The sequence below is a fragment of the Nuphar pumila genome, chromosome 3, assembly GCF_984573655.1.
Source record: "Nuphar pumila chromosome 3, dmNupPumi1.hap1.1, whole genome shotgun sequence".
Lineage (NCBI taxonomy): Eukaryota > Viridiplantae > Streptophyta > Magnoliopsida > Nymphaeales > Nymphaeaceae > Nuphar > Nuphar pumila.
The window spans coordinates 4,272,265-4,287,138 of record NC_143251.1 but is presented as its reverse complement, the minus strand read 5'-3'; the positions used below and the strand labels follow the sequence as shown (position 1 = coordinate 4,287,138).

The 14,874-nt window shown below is 41.6% G+C and overlaps 1 protein-coding gene across 1 annotated transcript; it reads right to left on the bottom strand.

Moving 5' to 3' along the window:
* Window positions 1-356: 356 nt before the first annotated feature.
* LOC149841692 (protein IRREGULAR XYLEM 15-like) lies at window positions 357-1,362 on the bottom strand. Its single transcript, XM_090001115.1, has one exon. It carries the CDS (start codon window positions 1,283-1,285, stop codon window positions 383-385), a length of 903 nt encoding a protein of 300 aa, XP_089857241.1. The 5' UTR covers window positions 1,286-1,362; the 3' UTR covers window positions 357-382.
* Between the last annotated feature and the right edge of the window lie 13,512 nt (window positions 1,363-14,874).

Here is a 14,874-nt window from a genome sequence, read left to right as displayed (position 1 = left end):
TCAATATTGAAGTTCTAATTATTTCAAAATACAAAGTAATAAAGTTACAACAGAATATACACCAAATGATAATTACAACTTTTTTGCAACATTAAGCAAAAACGCAGAAAATTTCACAAATCGCAGGATTTCGAGTCAAACCCATATTACCAATCTAGCGTATAATTAAGAGCCGAAAAAAAGAAGTAAAATTTAACTTTGCTCTTCCCTTGCATGTTTATGCAGGAAACATGGTGTATGAACCACTTCTATACATAGCATACATATACATCCATCCATCCATGACCATCATCATCTCTCTCTCTCTTTCTCTCTCTCTCTCACTCTCTCTCCAAGCACCAAAACGAAGAAAATAATAATAAGAAGAAGACCGCGACCCTGCCTAACCGGATCTCTTGGTACCGTTGCCTCCACCAGCGCAAAACAGAGACGTATCGGGGGACATCGTACCGATTCGGAAGTGCCCCAACGACTCGGTGGAGGACTCGGTAACCATGTTCTCCCTGCACAGGAACTCCTCGCTATAGAGGCTCTCGACCTCCCTCGCGAAGTCGTGGACGAAGACGTCGGTGGCAACGTCCGTCCCCTTGCTCCTGGCGAGCACGCCGGCGGTGAATATGGCGGACATCCGGCCGGGTGCGGCCGGCGAGTACCCGCGGGGGCCGTCGACGAGCACGACGTCCCAGTCGACGCCGTAGAGCTCGTTGGGGAGGTCGTTGATGGCGAGCGCGCAGTCGGAGAAGAGGAGGTTCTGAACTGGACGGCAGTCGGCGGCGGCGCTGGCCACCGCCGTCCGCCGGAGCTCCTCCATCTCGGCCACCTTCGTTGTGTACTGCACATCGTAGGCCTCGATCCCCGGGTGGCGCTCCTCCATCTTCTTCACCCAGAACTCGCTCTCGTCCAGAAAGACGGTCCTTCCCCCGAGGTTCAGCGTCTTCCAGAGGAGGCTCTCGTGGTCGAGGCCGAATACCAGGAGGTTGCAGGGGCATTTTCGGGAGAGAGCGCCGGCGATGATCCTGGCGTCGGGTTCGGACATGCCGCCGGTGACGTTGGTGGAGGAGTAGTGGAGAAGCGCGTCCACCACGTCGGACGGGAGGCCGATGGGGATCGGGGAGTACGGCCGGTGGCGGTGTTCGGGGGCGGAGTCGCGGCAGAGGAGGGTGGCGAAGGTGGCAAGGGTGAGGAAGGAGATGAAGCCCAGGAGCCAAAGACGGAAATACCCTTGCTTCTGCAACCTGTGGAGGTGAGATTGCAGGAGGATCAGCTTCGTAGGCGAGGGCTTCATGGTCTCTCTCTCTCTCTCAATCTCTGGAGGGTGTGGGGAAGATGGAAGAAAAGGAGTTGGCTTTTAGTTTCAGGGTTCAGGGGGATGGGAAGCCAAAGGAAGGAGGGTGGCTACTTTAAAGCCGGGGATGGCAGGCTGGAAATATCGAGAGTTTCTCGGGTGCCTTTTTTAGTTGCTAAATTTTGGGTGGCAAGTCTGCTGCCTTTGATTCGGGGATTAGGGAGTGGTGAAATATAGGGCGGCGTAACGTATATGCATGGCGAAATTACTGAAATGCCTTGGTGTTGAAACCGAAGACAAAAATAGGGCTCTATGTCAAATCTCTTTCCCTCTAAGCCAAACTTTTCCCTACCATAATCATTTATTTCCCCCCTCTTATTGCGAGCTAAGTGCTAAGTGGAAGAACAAATGGCTCATGATAATGATCCAATTAAAACTTAGTTTTGGATTACGAGATCTCTAATTAGACGAATTTTCTCAACTTAACCCGTTCTCTAGATTTCCGATTTTTTGATCAAGACATTTCATTCCAAAACCAACTTGGTTGGAGCATCATTATTTGCACGATCAAGATCTTGAGCCATGTGATAAGGCTTTGCCCTAACAGATGCTTGATCTACTTGTATGGTCTACTCAAGTCTGCCTAGCAATGAAATGCACTGGTCAAAGTGATGGGTTTAGTGTGTTGAGGCCAGTGGGATCATATTGTGAGCTCAAAGGGCCATAGGTGTGTGATCCTCTACCAATAGTCAAAACTCAAAACCTTTATACCCAGGGCCTCTAGGTCATATGAGCACAGGGATCTTCATGTCATTGACCATAATAAATGAAGAGTTTGGTAATTGAGTTTCTCTTTTTTTACAGGGTTAAGTACTGAAAGATGAACTTCAGCCGGTTATTGGAAAAAGGCACAGTTTTTGTACGAAAAAAAAGGACTAACGTCGCTGGCATTATTCGCAGCGGTTGTTCGTACTCCAGAATTGAATTTTCAAAGAATTATTCTCTTGACGTCGTCTACCCCCAGATTTGAGAGTATGGACGAAAATGCTTTTCACTATAAGGAACATAATGTAAAATCTCGACCTCTGATCTTTCCGCCACCGTCGTGGGTATTTTCGTCTTTTACTTGTGCCCGATACGTACGCTCACCGACAGATACCGCCAGTATATTTTCTCGGATTTCGAAGTCTTAAGACAAAAAAGAACGAGGCGCATCTTGGCTTTGAGTCCGCCGCTTCACGTGTCTGACTGGGTTTGGGTACGGCTAAACGGTTCGGTCAGGAATCAGGTCCGACTCCAAAAAACTGGACCTTGACAGCTTCTGACTTCGGTTTTAATTTACCAAGAAGGTTTGGAACAGGAACGGATCTGATGAAAGTCCTACATTCTGATCCAGATGAGGGTCCACTGGATCTACAGTAAGACTTGGCTGTTTATGGATCTAGATCCCCATGCGCTTGTTAACTTGGTGGGTTCCAAATGGATAGTGACTCCTTCCCAATACGACTGAGTTCAGGAAACTTAGCCTTCAAGTTCATAGTGCAACGAGCAGGTTGGCTTGTAGCCTAGTAGTCCTTGACCTTGATATTGTTGGTCAATTTGCGCGAAGCAAAGCTGACCAGACCCGAATTGCATCGCGAAAGGCTTTGTCAAGGCACTGAGTTTGCTGTAACATGAGTGGGCATTTGATTGTGTTGACAAAACTGTGTGAATAGGTCTGTCTGTAGACTCTAGACACTGTTGGCTAGGTGCGGAGGTGTCTTAGACAAGTCGAGTTTTTGTTTCAGGTGTTCTGTTATTTTTTTTTTTCAAATATTTTTTATTTTGTTTCAAATGTCCAAAACACCACTACTTCAGAAAGAAGTGACCCAAGGCAGACTTATTAAGTGACCCAGTTCTCGGCGAGGGTTGCTTCGTCATAAAAAAATGTAATCCATTGGACGCGTTAGGCATAGACAGCAGCGACTCACAGACGTTGTTGTCTGCACAATCAAATGCCTCCTGAGTGATGCATCGCCCTTGGGGATTCTTGTGAGGATGAGGTACGTTGTCTTGGACAAAAGGAATTAAGTAAAACAACGTCTTACGGTGCTATTGTAAAATGCCAAAACAAGACATGACACCTGTCATGTTTGGCGATCTCATTGTATAGGCTATGTGTCACTTATGTGTTGATCGTTTTACATAAAAACATTTTACTGATCTCGCTGCATTGTTTTTTAAATAGGCAAGCTGGGTTAGGCAGACCTCCATCAGTTATACAACCATACTATTGGGATTTGAACCTGTAACCTTCCAAATAGAAGGTGACGTGCATTCACTGCTCCTACCATGCAAACCATATTAAACTCGGCTCCTAAAGTTGAACCCATCGAGCCAAGTTGGGCCTGTTCAAGCTCGGCTATTTTAGGGTATTCCCTTGCTTGAACTCAGCTTGTGAGCTCGTCACGAGCCAAGCCGAGCTTGTTACCAGCCGATCAGGAGCTGGGTAATTTTCTAAAAAAGTGATTTTAAAGTGTTTTTAAAGCTTGATAATGTATAAAAATATAAAATATATGTATAAAAAATATCATTTATAAATGTATAATATGCTAAACGAGCCAACCATGCCATGTTTGTGCACCGCTCATCTACCTGAACGAGCTGACTCGTAGCTCCGCTTGCCAAGCAGCTAGTCTCGTTAGACAGCCCTAATTGCTCGAAAGCCCATCACGTCATGCTGAACATGAGCGTTTTTGCTCATGCCGGCCGTCTGTTTGCATTTTGGATGAACGCCACGTAGTTTTTGTTGACTTTTGAGCTTTTTAAAATGCAAATCGGATGGCCACTATGCCGGCACGAGCAAAAACACTCATGTTCAGCATGACCTGATTTGCTTCCTAATTGCCCGGGCCACATGTTACTTTTGTGTTCATTTTTTACATAAGGCTTTTTATCTAATTCCTTTTCAAAGAATATATTTGCAAGTTGAGATTAAGCAACAACTTTGTTTTCTTAAGTTGTTTAGATTGATTAGGACCTACCTACTACTCATGCATATAGGGAGGCTCGCTAGAACTGAATTGGATCTAAATTGGTTCATTTGATAAACCCAAAATTTGTTGGAGTTTTGTCCAATCAACTCAACTTATATGAATATAATATACTCGATCAAATCAATGCAATGCAGGATTTAGCTTGCACACACACACACATATATATATATGTCTAGTTTCTAGAGCATTTATCTACCAACCGTCTTAGATCCTTTAAAAAAACAAACTTGAATGTGTTTTTTGCGTAATCTAAATTAGTATATGTATTTTTTATGATTTATTTAGTAGAAACTATATATTAGCTTAAGTTTTTTCATGTTTAGATGTGTTCGAGCTAAAAAAAATCAACAGTTCATATTGCACCCAAAACTTATTGACTAAAAATCAATATCGTTTGTTAAATTGATTCAATTTTTAGTAAAATAAACAATGATAAACACATCTATAGATTTTAGATTAAGCAAAAAATACATGCAACTACGGTTCTTACAATTTTTTTTGAACTAAATGGTTTAGAAGCTACATATTTCTCTCTCTCTCTCTCTATATATATATATATAATGAGAGAGAGAGAGAGAGAGATTGGCTTCATATGAAACGTGAACAAGTTCCCTACTATTAGGCCGTGTTGGGGAGAGGAATTTGTCCCCAAGCTCAGTCACTTCTCACAGTGGTGGAAAGAGCAGGTTCATTTAGTATTCAAACAAAGTCCAAAAGTGCCGTTCATCCACCCACTGGACCCACTTGAATGGTATTGAAAGACTGAATGTGAAATTTTAGGGAGAGAAGAAAACCGCCAACCCAGTAGTAGGTGTGGTCTCACATTGGTGGTTAGTAGGAGTGTAGGACCCTTTACCCAAACCTGATTGGTGGAGTGAGGCGGGTCCCACCGCCAACCTCCCAAAATAGAGATCTGGTGCAGATTTGGTGCCACTTCCTGCTTTTTTTTGTCACTTTGTATATTAAAACCCTAGAAAGTAAGACGGCCCATTAGATTTTTTATGCAGCAGCCCCAAAACACCATCTCATTCTTTTTTTTTTTGAGCCCTTCATTTTTTGCGTGCTGTAGATGCCATTCATCTAAATCATGAACGGCTGTAAAAAATTTTATGGGACCTGTCCAAGAAACAGCCTATTCATCCATGTTGATCTCACTGCCGATCATCACATGAATGAATGGCATCCAAGGCTACCGCCGGGATCCAAGGAGCGGTTAAGTGACATGGCTAAGTGTCACGGCCAATTACGTGATAGCATTGCTCGGCGCCCAAAGTTACAGAGTGCAGGATCCACATGAAATGATGTCATGTCATTGCCTATGGCCCTTAGCCGCTCACCGTACATGATGGACTCTCTTTAAGGGGGGAGGGGTGGCAATTTCTGACACGACCCGCAAACCCGCCTGTTAGGCGGGTTCGGGTTGGGCTTAAGCCAACCCGTTTAATAAACGGGTCGACCCGCGTAACCTGTTTATTAAACAGGTCGTGTTCGGGTTGGGGGTATGCCAACCCGCCAACCCGGCTGACCCGTTTAATAAACGGGTTAGGCGGGTGGGTCAACCCGCCAACCCGAACCGACAACCCGCCAACCGACCCGTCAACCCGACCCGCCAACCTGCCTACCTGCCAACCCGATCCGTCAACCCGCCAACCCGACCCGCCAACCTGAAAACCCGTTTACCCTACCCAACCCATTTATTAAATGGGTTGGCGGGTCGTGTCGGGTTACCCGTTTATTAAACGGGTTGGGTTCGTGTTTGCCACAGCCGACCCGTTTAATAAACGGGTCGGGTTCGGGTTGAAGTATGCTGACACGCCAACCCGACCCGATTGCCACCCCTAGTTGGGGGTAAAATCCCTCTGATCTGAAATCCAAAGAAAGTGGGTGTTGATATGATGAGATCTTCGTGGCCATGTTTCACGGAGAATCTCATCCGTTGAAGAGAGGTGGATCCACTCTCTCCTTAACTACTAAAACCGTTCAAATTGAGGGCCTTATCTAAAATGAAGCTCTTTATTGTGGATAAACTCAAGCCTGAAACAGGATAACGGATTCATGCTGGGTTATCGGCTACCCCAAGGAAAAGTAGACCTCTCAGCAGATCTCACTCACCTAAAGGTCATACATTGATGTGAGCAAACCTTCTTTGAAGAAGGCTGTAAACACAATCCCTCGATCCGTTCCGTCAGCGGGGTGGTTGTGAGGGTTCTAATATGAAGGCACTGAATCAAACCCCGCTGGTGGACCATAGCTTTCAGAGGTGGGTCAAGATTTTGATGCAAAACTGCATATCAAATCTGAATCCAATTATTTGTCAGTTAGAACCTGTTTTACTGGATCTAATTAATTGTATTTGGATTTTGTCAGAGATCCAACCCAAACCTGATCCATTCACATCGGTCAGGTAGGCATGAGCATAAAAAATAACGACCAAAATATTATTTGGGTCAATCCAAAATATTATTCCCTTCCAGCTTGGGCTGTGATCGATTTTTGTCAGATAGCTGACTTGACCCACACTAGCTCAAGTATTCTATATGTATTTTTAAGTAAAAAGGCATATTTTAAACGCTTTTCAAGTATGCATGTCGGGTTTCGGATCTCATTTTCATGACTGGCATAACCCGTACCTGTATTATGTGTTATTGGGTTGGATCAGGGAATTACCTTAATGGACCAGACCCATTGACAACCCTAGATCCATGATTGCACCCAGACGTGGATCTAAATCTCCATACCCTGTTGGATGATGGAAGGATGACCAATATCATAGTCGGATCTGGATCGAAGTCCAACTGAGGGACCCAGTCCTAAAAGGTTTAGATCAATGAATAAAGTGCCACTCGTGAAATCTATTCATGAATCCAGGGCTAGTGACGTGATTTTAACTTGCTATTTAATTTTTAAATACCTGCCACGACGGCTCGCAGTAGACAAGGAGGAGTCGGGTCGGACCTTTTTTTTGGATCTCATATTTCTTGAAATGGGTTGTTTTTTTGGAATCCGTGTGGGACCAACTTGCTTGTTCTTCTTTAAAACGTTTTACTAAAGATCGACATATCATTATTAAGTATAATTTGAATATCATTATTAAGTATAATTTGAACTTTGAAATAGGACTGATCCGATGGTTTAGATCCAGTTTGTACTAGTGTAGGTTCAATTTTTTGAAGGCTAGGACCTGGATTTCACCTGGCTGAGGAAGACGACGACCTCGATTTGAACTAAATATGGATTGCATTTACTAAAATAAATTCGGATCCAGGATTGTTCTTTTGGACCCTAATCCAAACCCAAGGTGCTCCAGCTAGAACCATCTCCGGTCTAAAGTTTGCAGCCCATACATCAGATTGGCTTCTAAACCAACACTGTGGGTCATGTGTTGGTCACGGGCTCATTTCTTCTCTCCCGCTTTCAAGTTGCTAGTTTCTTCATTCAAGATGTGTACATTTTGATTGGACCGATCCTGATCTAGATCCAACTTTATACACATATCCAGGCAAAAAGTACCAAACTATCTCTATCTCTCTATCGAATCCATATCAAATTCAGGTATGAACCACTGTTGTCAGTATCGGAATCTGACCTGTATTGTCTGGCGAAAGATTCATGTGAATCGACCCATACCGAATCTCAAGTGAATTGTTCCGAACCAGGCAAAAAATATTACTTGTCAATCACACATGTTAAAGCCATTAAAATAATATTAAAAAAATAATTTTAAGCTGTTTTTTACATTTATTAAAAATAGCCGATTCAGATCAGTATCGTATCGATTTTTTGGCGATATGATACCGGCGTGCACCGATGCTGACAACACTGGTATGAACTGCTCAAATGGGTTAGATCCAAGTTGAATCTGAGATCACTAAAGCCCTCCCACGATCATAAATCTCTGGTTGTGTACTTGGTCCAGAGATTCACGATCTAAAAATCAAGGCTTTTAAATCGTGCTTCTCTTTGAATACTCGGTTCGGGGTATTCAAAATGAAACCACTTATCCAGAAAAAACAGGAGAAGGTGTTATAGATGTTAATGTGATTTACCCAGCTTATCCGGTTATCCCGTTTTATCTGGGTAAGTGGGTGCACCCAAGCACCCTCCCCATCGTCTAAGGGTATATTTGAATTTTAAATCCAAGGATTTGAGCTGGCAAAAAAATTATAGATTTGACTTGAGCCTGCACTCAATCCAATCTTTAGATCTGGAATCTGAGGGGCAATCAAACGTACCTAGGGGCGTCAACGGGTCGGGTTTACATGGACTCTACCTGGACCAAACCCTATAAGGTCCGGATATGTTGACAAATAAGAAGACCCGATTAAGACTTAGGTCTTGACCCGAAGGTCCGATTAATACATGAACCTGAGTATAGTTTGTGAAATTTTATAACAGACCCGTGCCTGACCCGAGTTTTGATTATGACCTGCAAATTTTCAATGTAAAAATGATAAAAATATTATTTTACTGGTTATGGTTTGGGTCTGGTTCATGTAATTTTTATCGGGTTAAAGTATGGTTTTTTTTATGGTAGACCCGATACTATACCTGAACATCTCATCCAAGTTTGTTCTACCTGTGTCCAAACCAAACCCAACCCATTGACACCCCCCTAAACCTACCCTTTCATTCCTCCATAAAAGGATCCCATCCCTTGACATAAGATACAAGTGATCCTTTGTCAATCTTAGCTGTCCAGCTGATCCATGTCGAAGGGGAGGATCAGTCCAAATCTAGGTGAGAATGTGGACCACTCCTAGCCATTGGTTGGATGGTTCTGATTGAGTGTAGGTTGGAACCCATCCTATGTCAACTGATGGGCTCGGATTAGGGGTTACGAGAAGCCCCAAAGGGGTTTGGGGGTAGTGTAATGGCCTAATGGGGCTTAGGCCACTAGTCAGGTGGTCTAGGTTTAAATCCCATGAGCGTCACCCTCAAAGCTGGTGGCAATTCTCTGGGAACAAGAGGTAAGCTCACATAGTTTTATGCTGTCAGGACTATAAAAATAAAAAAAGTAAAAAAAAAATGACCAACTTTTGGAGGTGCATTTGAAAAATTTTCTATAATTAAGCATGGCACCTCCTTACTTTTGTGGGTGTGGGCCCCTCTTCCAGTGAACCTCACTAAATCCTGTTCTATCTCGCACGAACACGCCTTCCGATCCCATATTTAGTGACACGACGCGACACGATATGGTTGGGAATATCTGGGCTTGGTTTCAATATTTTGGGCATGAGACCAGTGATCCATGTTTATGCCCTGTCCGAACTGACAGATAGTTGGTTTCAGCTTTGGGTTTGGTTGTGTTGGGTACAAAAGACATTTAGAGCTGGCTAGGAGATGTCAACGGGTAGGATTTTATCTGATATTCAATCGAATCCATCGGATTCAGTAAGCCAAAACCATATCTGATTACAATTGGATTCAGATATGTTTTTGTTTTTGCTATGGGTTCCAATGAATATCTGGATTTAACTGAGGTCCAATTTAGTTCATGCATAAAAAACTTGATTTGGTGAATCTGAATTCCAATATGATTCCATTTAGCCAACATCTGATCAATCAGATATGGTTATTGGTTACATCTGACCCGAATCCAAACCATTTGTGCCCCTACTGACCCTTCTTTATGGTTCTTGGAGCTTGTGAAAAGGCTCTATATATAAGCAAGCTGCTGAGCCTAGACTAGGGGACAACATTGCCCATAAATCAATATTGAAGAGACTTTAAATGAGTACTCTGTCTCACATGCACAGTGCCATTCTCCATGATTTTGTCTGTGCTATTACAAGATGACAAACATTAACCCAATCCACTGAATTGAGTACGTACACATTTGCAAGTTTGATGGCTCTCTATGTCAGGACCTGAATGTTGGCAAATCCAGTGAAACAAAACGCCAAGCGTACCTGAATTTGTCATGAATCGCAACTGCGTGTAGGAAATTTGGCGTTCTCTTCAGCCGGTCGACGCCCAACACAGGCCTTAGGTCGACGGTGAGCAAGACCCTTCCACGATATCAGAATGTGGAATTGTTTTGGCAGAATAATTTTTATGAATAACTCATCATCTTCATAGCCTCCTAACCCCTTTATATAATGAGAGAATAAGGCAGTTAAGTGAATGTGGTCTCTTCACATTCACGTAACTTCCACCCACTAACCCCATTATTTGGCCACTAATGACTGTCCAACTGGGTCACACTGTGGGTTGGACCCTTAACCCATAATGTCCAACATTCTTCCACTTGACCCATTGACACCAAAAGTGTACTAAATCGAGGTGTATATCATTATCTCGATTTAATTTTTCACGTGGGTTCACATGCCACCCTTTATCACAAGGATGAATTATATGAGTCATGGATATGAATACTTCTTTATGAAATGTCTTTATTTCATGTACTACACTACAATTCACCTTCAGTGCTTAGGCATGTAGAAAATTACCTTTATGAATAGGTTGGTCTCTCACCTATTCTATTGGTCCTTTAATATTGTTATTTTGCTATTCTCTCTAACCCATATGAGAGATTCTTTATGCAAAATCAACAATAACACAAAACCTTAGAGAATAAAAAACATAAACACAAATATGATCACATAATGTATTGTCATACATCAGAAGGAATAAAAAAGACCCATCCCCTTTACATGTTGGGAATACAATTTTGGTGCTAGCCCTTTAGTAAAGGGATCCACAGTCATTTCTTTCATCCCAATTGTATCAATACATACCAGATGATTCTCAGTCCTTTCTTTAACAACAAAATATTTTAACTCCATGTGTCGACACGATGTTGAGCTCTTGTTGTTATTTAAAAAGAACGTTGTTGCTTAATTATCACAAAAGATCTTTAGTGGTCTCTCAATAGAGTACACTATACTAAGACCCATAATGAAGTTTCTTATCCAAATGGCCTATGACAAAGTCTCGTATAGAGCAATAAATTCTGCCTCCATGGTAAGAGCAGCAGTGGTAGACTGCTTTCCACTTCTATATGAGACAACACCACCCGCTAGAAGAAAAATGTATCAAATAGTGAATTTTATACTGTCAATATACCCTCCTAAGTCCGCATCAAAGTATCCAATGACCTCTAGGTGGTCAACTTTCCTGTAGGTCAACATATAGTCATTCGTTCCTTGTAAATAGTGCATAACCTTCTTCGCTGCTTTCCAGTGCGCAATGCCTGGATTTGACTGATATCTACCAAGCATTCCCACAACAAATACTATATCAGGTCGAGTGCAGGTCAACACGTACTACAAACTCCCAACTACCGAAGCATATGAGACAACATCCATCTGAGTCTTCGCAATATCATCCTGAGGACAGTCCTTTAAGCTTAATTTATCTCCTTTCACTATAGGTGTCGAGCAAGGAGAACAATTCTCTATCCCATATCTTTTAAGAACCTTAAGGATATAGGATTTCTGAGAGAGGCCAATGACACCCTTAGTTCTGTTACGACGGATCTCGATTCTAAGGACATAAGTGGTCTCACCCATGTCTTTCATATCGAAATGAGAAGAAAGAAAATCTTTTATTTCATGTAATAGACTCAAATCATTAGTTGCAAGAAGAATATCGTCAACATATAAAACCAAAATTATGAACTTACTCCCACTAGTCTTAATGTAAATATACTGATCAACAATGTTTTCAGTGAATTCAAAGTTCATTATTACCTGATTGAACTTCTTATACCACTGACGGGAGACTTGTTTAAGTCCATAAATTGACTTATTCAATTTGCAAACTAAGTTATTCGAGTCATCTATACTGAAACCAAAAGGTTGGTGCATGTATACCTCCTCATTCAGATTCCCATTCAGGAAGGTCGTTTTCACATCCATCTGATGTAACTCTAAATCAAAATGAGCTACGAGGGCCATGATTGTCCTTAATGATTCCTTAGTTGAGACAAGAGAAAAAGTTTCATTATAATCAATGCCCTCTATCTGTGTGAAACCTTTTGCAACAAGCCTAGCCTTGTACCTCTCCACATGACCTTTAGAGTCTGTTTTGGTTTTATAAACTCATTTACAACCAACAGATCTAACTCCATCAGGTCGAGGTACAAGATCCCACACTTGGTTCTTTGCCATAGAGTCAAGCTCTTCTTTCATGGCATTGATCCAATGTGTTGATCTTTCACTTTCAATGGCTTCTGCAAATATGCAGGGATCTTCATCAATGTCTATGAAATCATTTGACTCTTGTAAATACACCACATAGTTCGGATGGATAGCAGATTTTCTGATTCTGGTGGACCTCCATACAGGTGCTACAAGTGGTTCAAAATGAGCGTTTATATCCTGTTGTTGTTGTATATCCTCATCAACAACCGGATCTAGTTGAGATTGATATTCATTGACTGAACTTTCTATTACAATATTCGAAGGAACAATGATAGAGAAAATCAGGTCTTTATCCTTAGCATATGTGAAACCTGAATCCTGTATTTCCTCAAATTCAATATTTTGAGACGCATCTATCCCAACAGAATCATTTTTAAGAAATCTTGCTTTATTTGTTTCCACTATCTGTGCGTTATGAAATGGACAATAAAACTTAAAGCCTTTTGATCTTTCTGGATAACCAATGAAGAAACCATTAGTTGTCCTAGGATCAAAAGCTTTTATATGTGGGTTATACAATTTAGCTTCTGCTGGACATCCCCATATGCGCATATATGACAAAGAAGGTTTTCTACCTATCCATAACTCGTAAGGAGTCTTTTGAACAACCTTCGTAGGAACCTTATTCAGAATATGCACTGTTGTCTTAAGAGCTTCACCCCACAAGGTCAAAGAAAGGTTTGAGTGATTCAACATCGCTCGAACAATTTCTTTAAGCGTACGGTTTCTCCTTTCAGCTACATCATTCTGGTAAGCACTACCAGACATGTTATACTGAGGTACAATGCCTTCATCTTTTAAAAATCGCGCTAATGGACCTTCCTTTTGTCCCATCTCAGTGAAACGACCATAATATTCACCACCTCTATCAGACCTGACAACCTTAATAACTTCATCGATTTGTTTCTCTACTTCTTTCTTAAAGTCCTTAAAAACCTGAAAGACCTTTCATTTTTCAGATAATAAGTAGAGATACATATACCATGAGTAATCATCTATAAAGGTGACAAAATATTTTTCACCTGTATAACACGGTGAAAAAGGGCCACACACATCCGTATGCACTATTTCTAATTTTTCATTATTGCGTTTGGCATCTTTTTTATATGTGTTAGACTGCTTAGCCTTTATGCAATCAACACATGACTCTATATTAATAAAATCAAGGGATCCGAGAATTCCCTCTTTTACGAGTCTTTGGACTCTCTCTTTCGAGATATGTCCTAACCTTCGATGCCAAAGCAAATAGAATTGATCATCCTTTAGGCTACGTTTATTGCCAATCATTGTGTTCTCAATGGAGTGAGATTCCCGAATTTGAAATTTGGTTCTTAATCGATACAAACCATCATACATATATGCAGAACCTATATTCATTGAATTTTTCATAATAATAAGTTCAGATTTTTCAAATTTAAAAGCAAAACCAAACTTATCAAATTTTGAAATTGAAATCAGGTTCTGACTATAAGATGAAACATAAAATGTATCAACCAAATCCAATATAAATCCTGACACTAACACAATTGTGTAGGTCCCAATACTCTTGACATGCGAATGCATCTTATTTCCTGAGAAGATGCTTCTTTCATGCTCCGTTGGTTCCTTTTTGTTCAGAAATGCCTGCAAAGAGTTGACAATGTGCACCGTGACACAAAAATCAATCCACCAACTATGCAATGGAACATGAATTAGATTGCACTCATGAGAAACAAATGACTTATTACCTTTATTTTTGAGCTACTTCTTGTACCTCAAATAGTCCACCTTCTTATGCCCTTTTTTTTTGCAGAAGAAACACTTTATAGAAGGACCTTCTAACTGGGATTTAGCTTTCGTCTGAGAGTTTGAACTCCCCCCAGTGGCTCTCTTCTAATTCTTCTTTTTGAATGAGCTTTTCTTTGACCTCGACCTCTATTTATCCTTATGAGAGGCCATATGTGCACTTGACACCCTCTCACCCTTCAATCTCTCCTCTTCCTCAACACACTTGGCCAAGAGGTCATTAAAAGACCACTCATCATTATGTGTGTTGTAGGAGATTTTAAAGGGTCCATACTCTATAGGTAACGAGGTTAAGATCAGATGAACTAAGAAGGAGTCAGAGATGGTGAACTTCATGTCATTCAGTTGAGTCGCAATATTCCTCATTTCCAAAATATGCTGTCAGATGTGACTGTCACCAACATATTTTATAGACACTAATTTGGACATGAGCGTACTGGCCTTTGCCTTATTAGAAGTGACAAACTGAGCCTCAATGGCTCCTAGAAATTCCTTTACTGTCCTACAATGAGGAATAACACCTCGAATATTCTTAGCCATCTGAGATTGCAAAAGCAACAGGCTAAGTCTGTTCGAGCGCTCCCACTTCTCAGAGGCAGCCTTCTGGTCGGTTGTACTCTGCTCT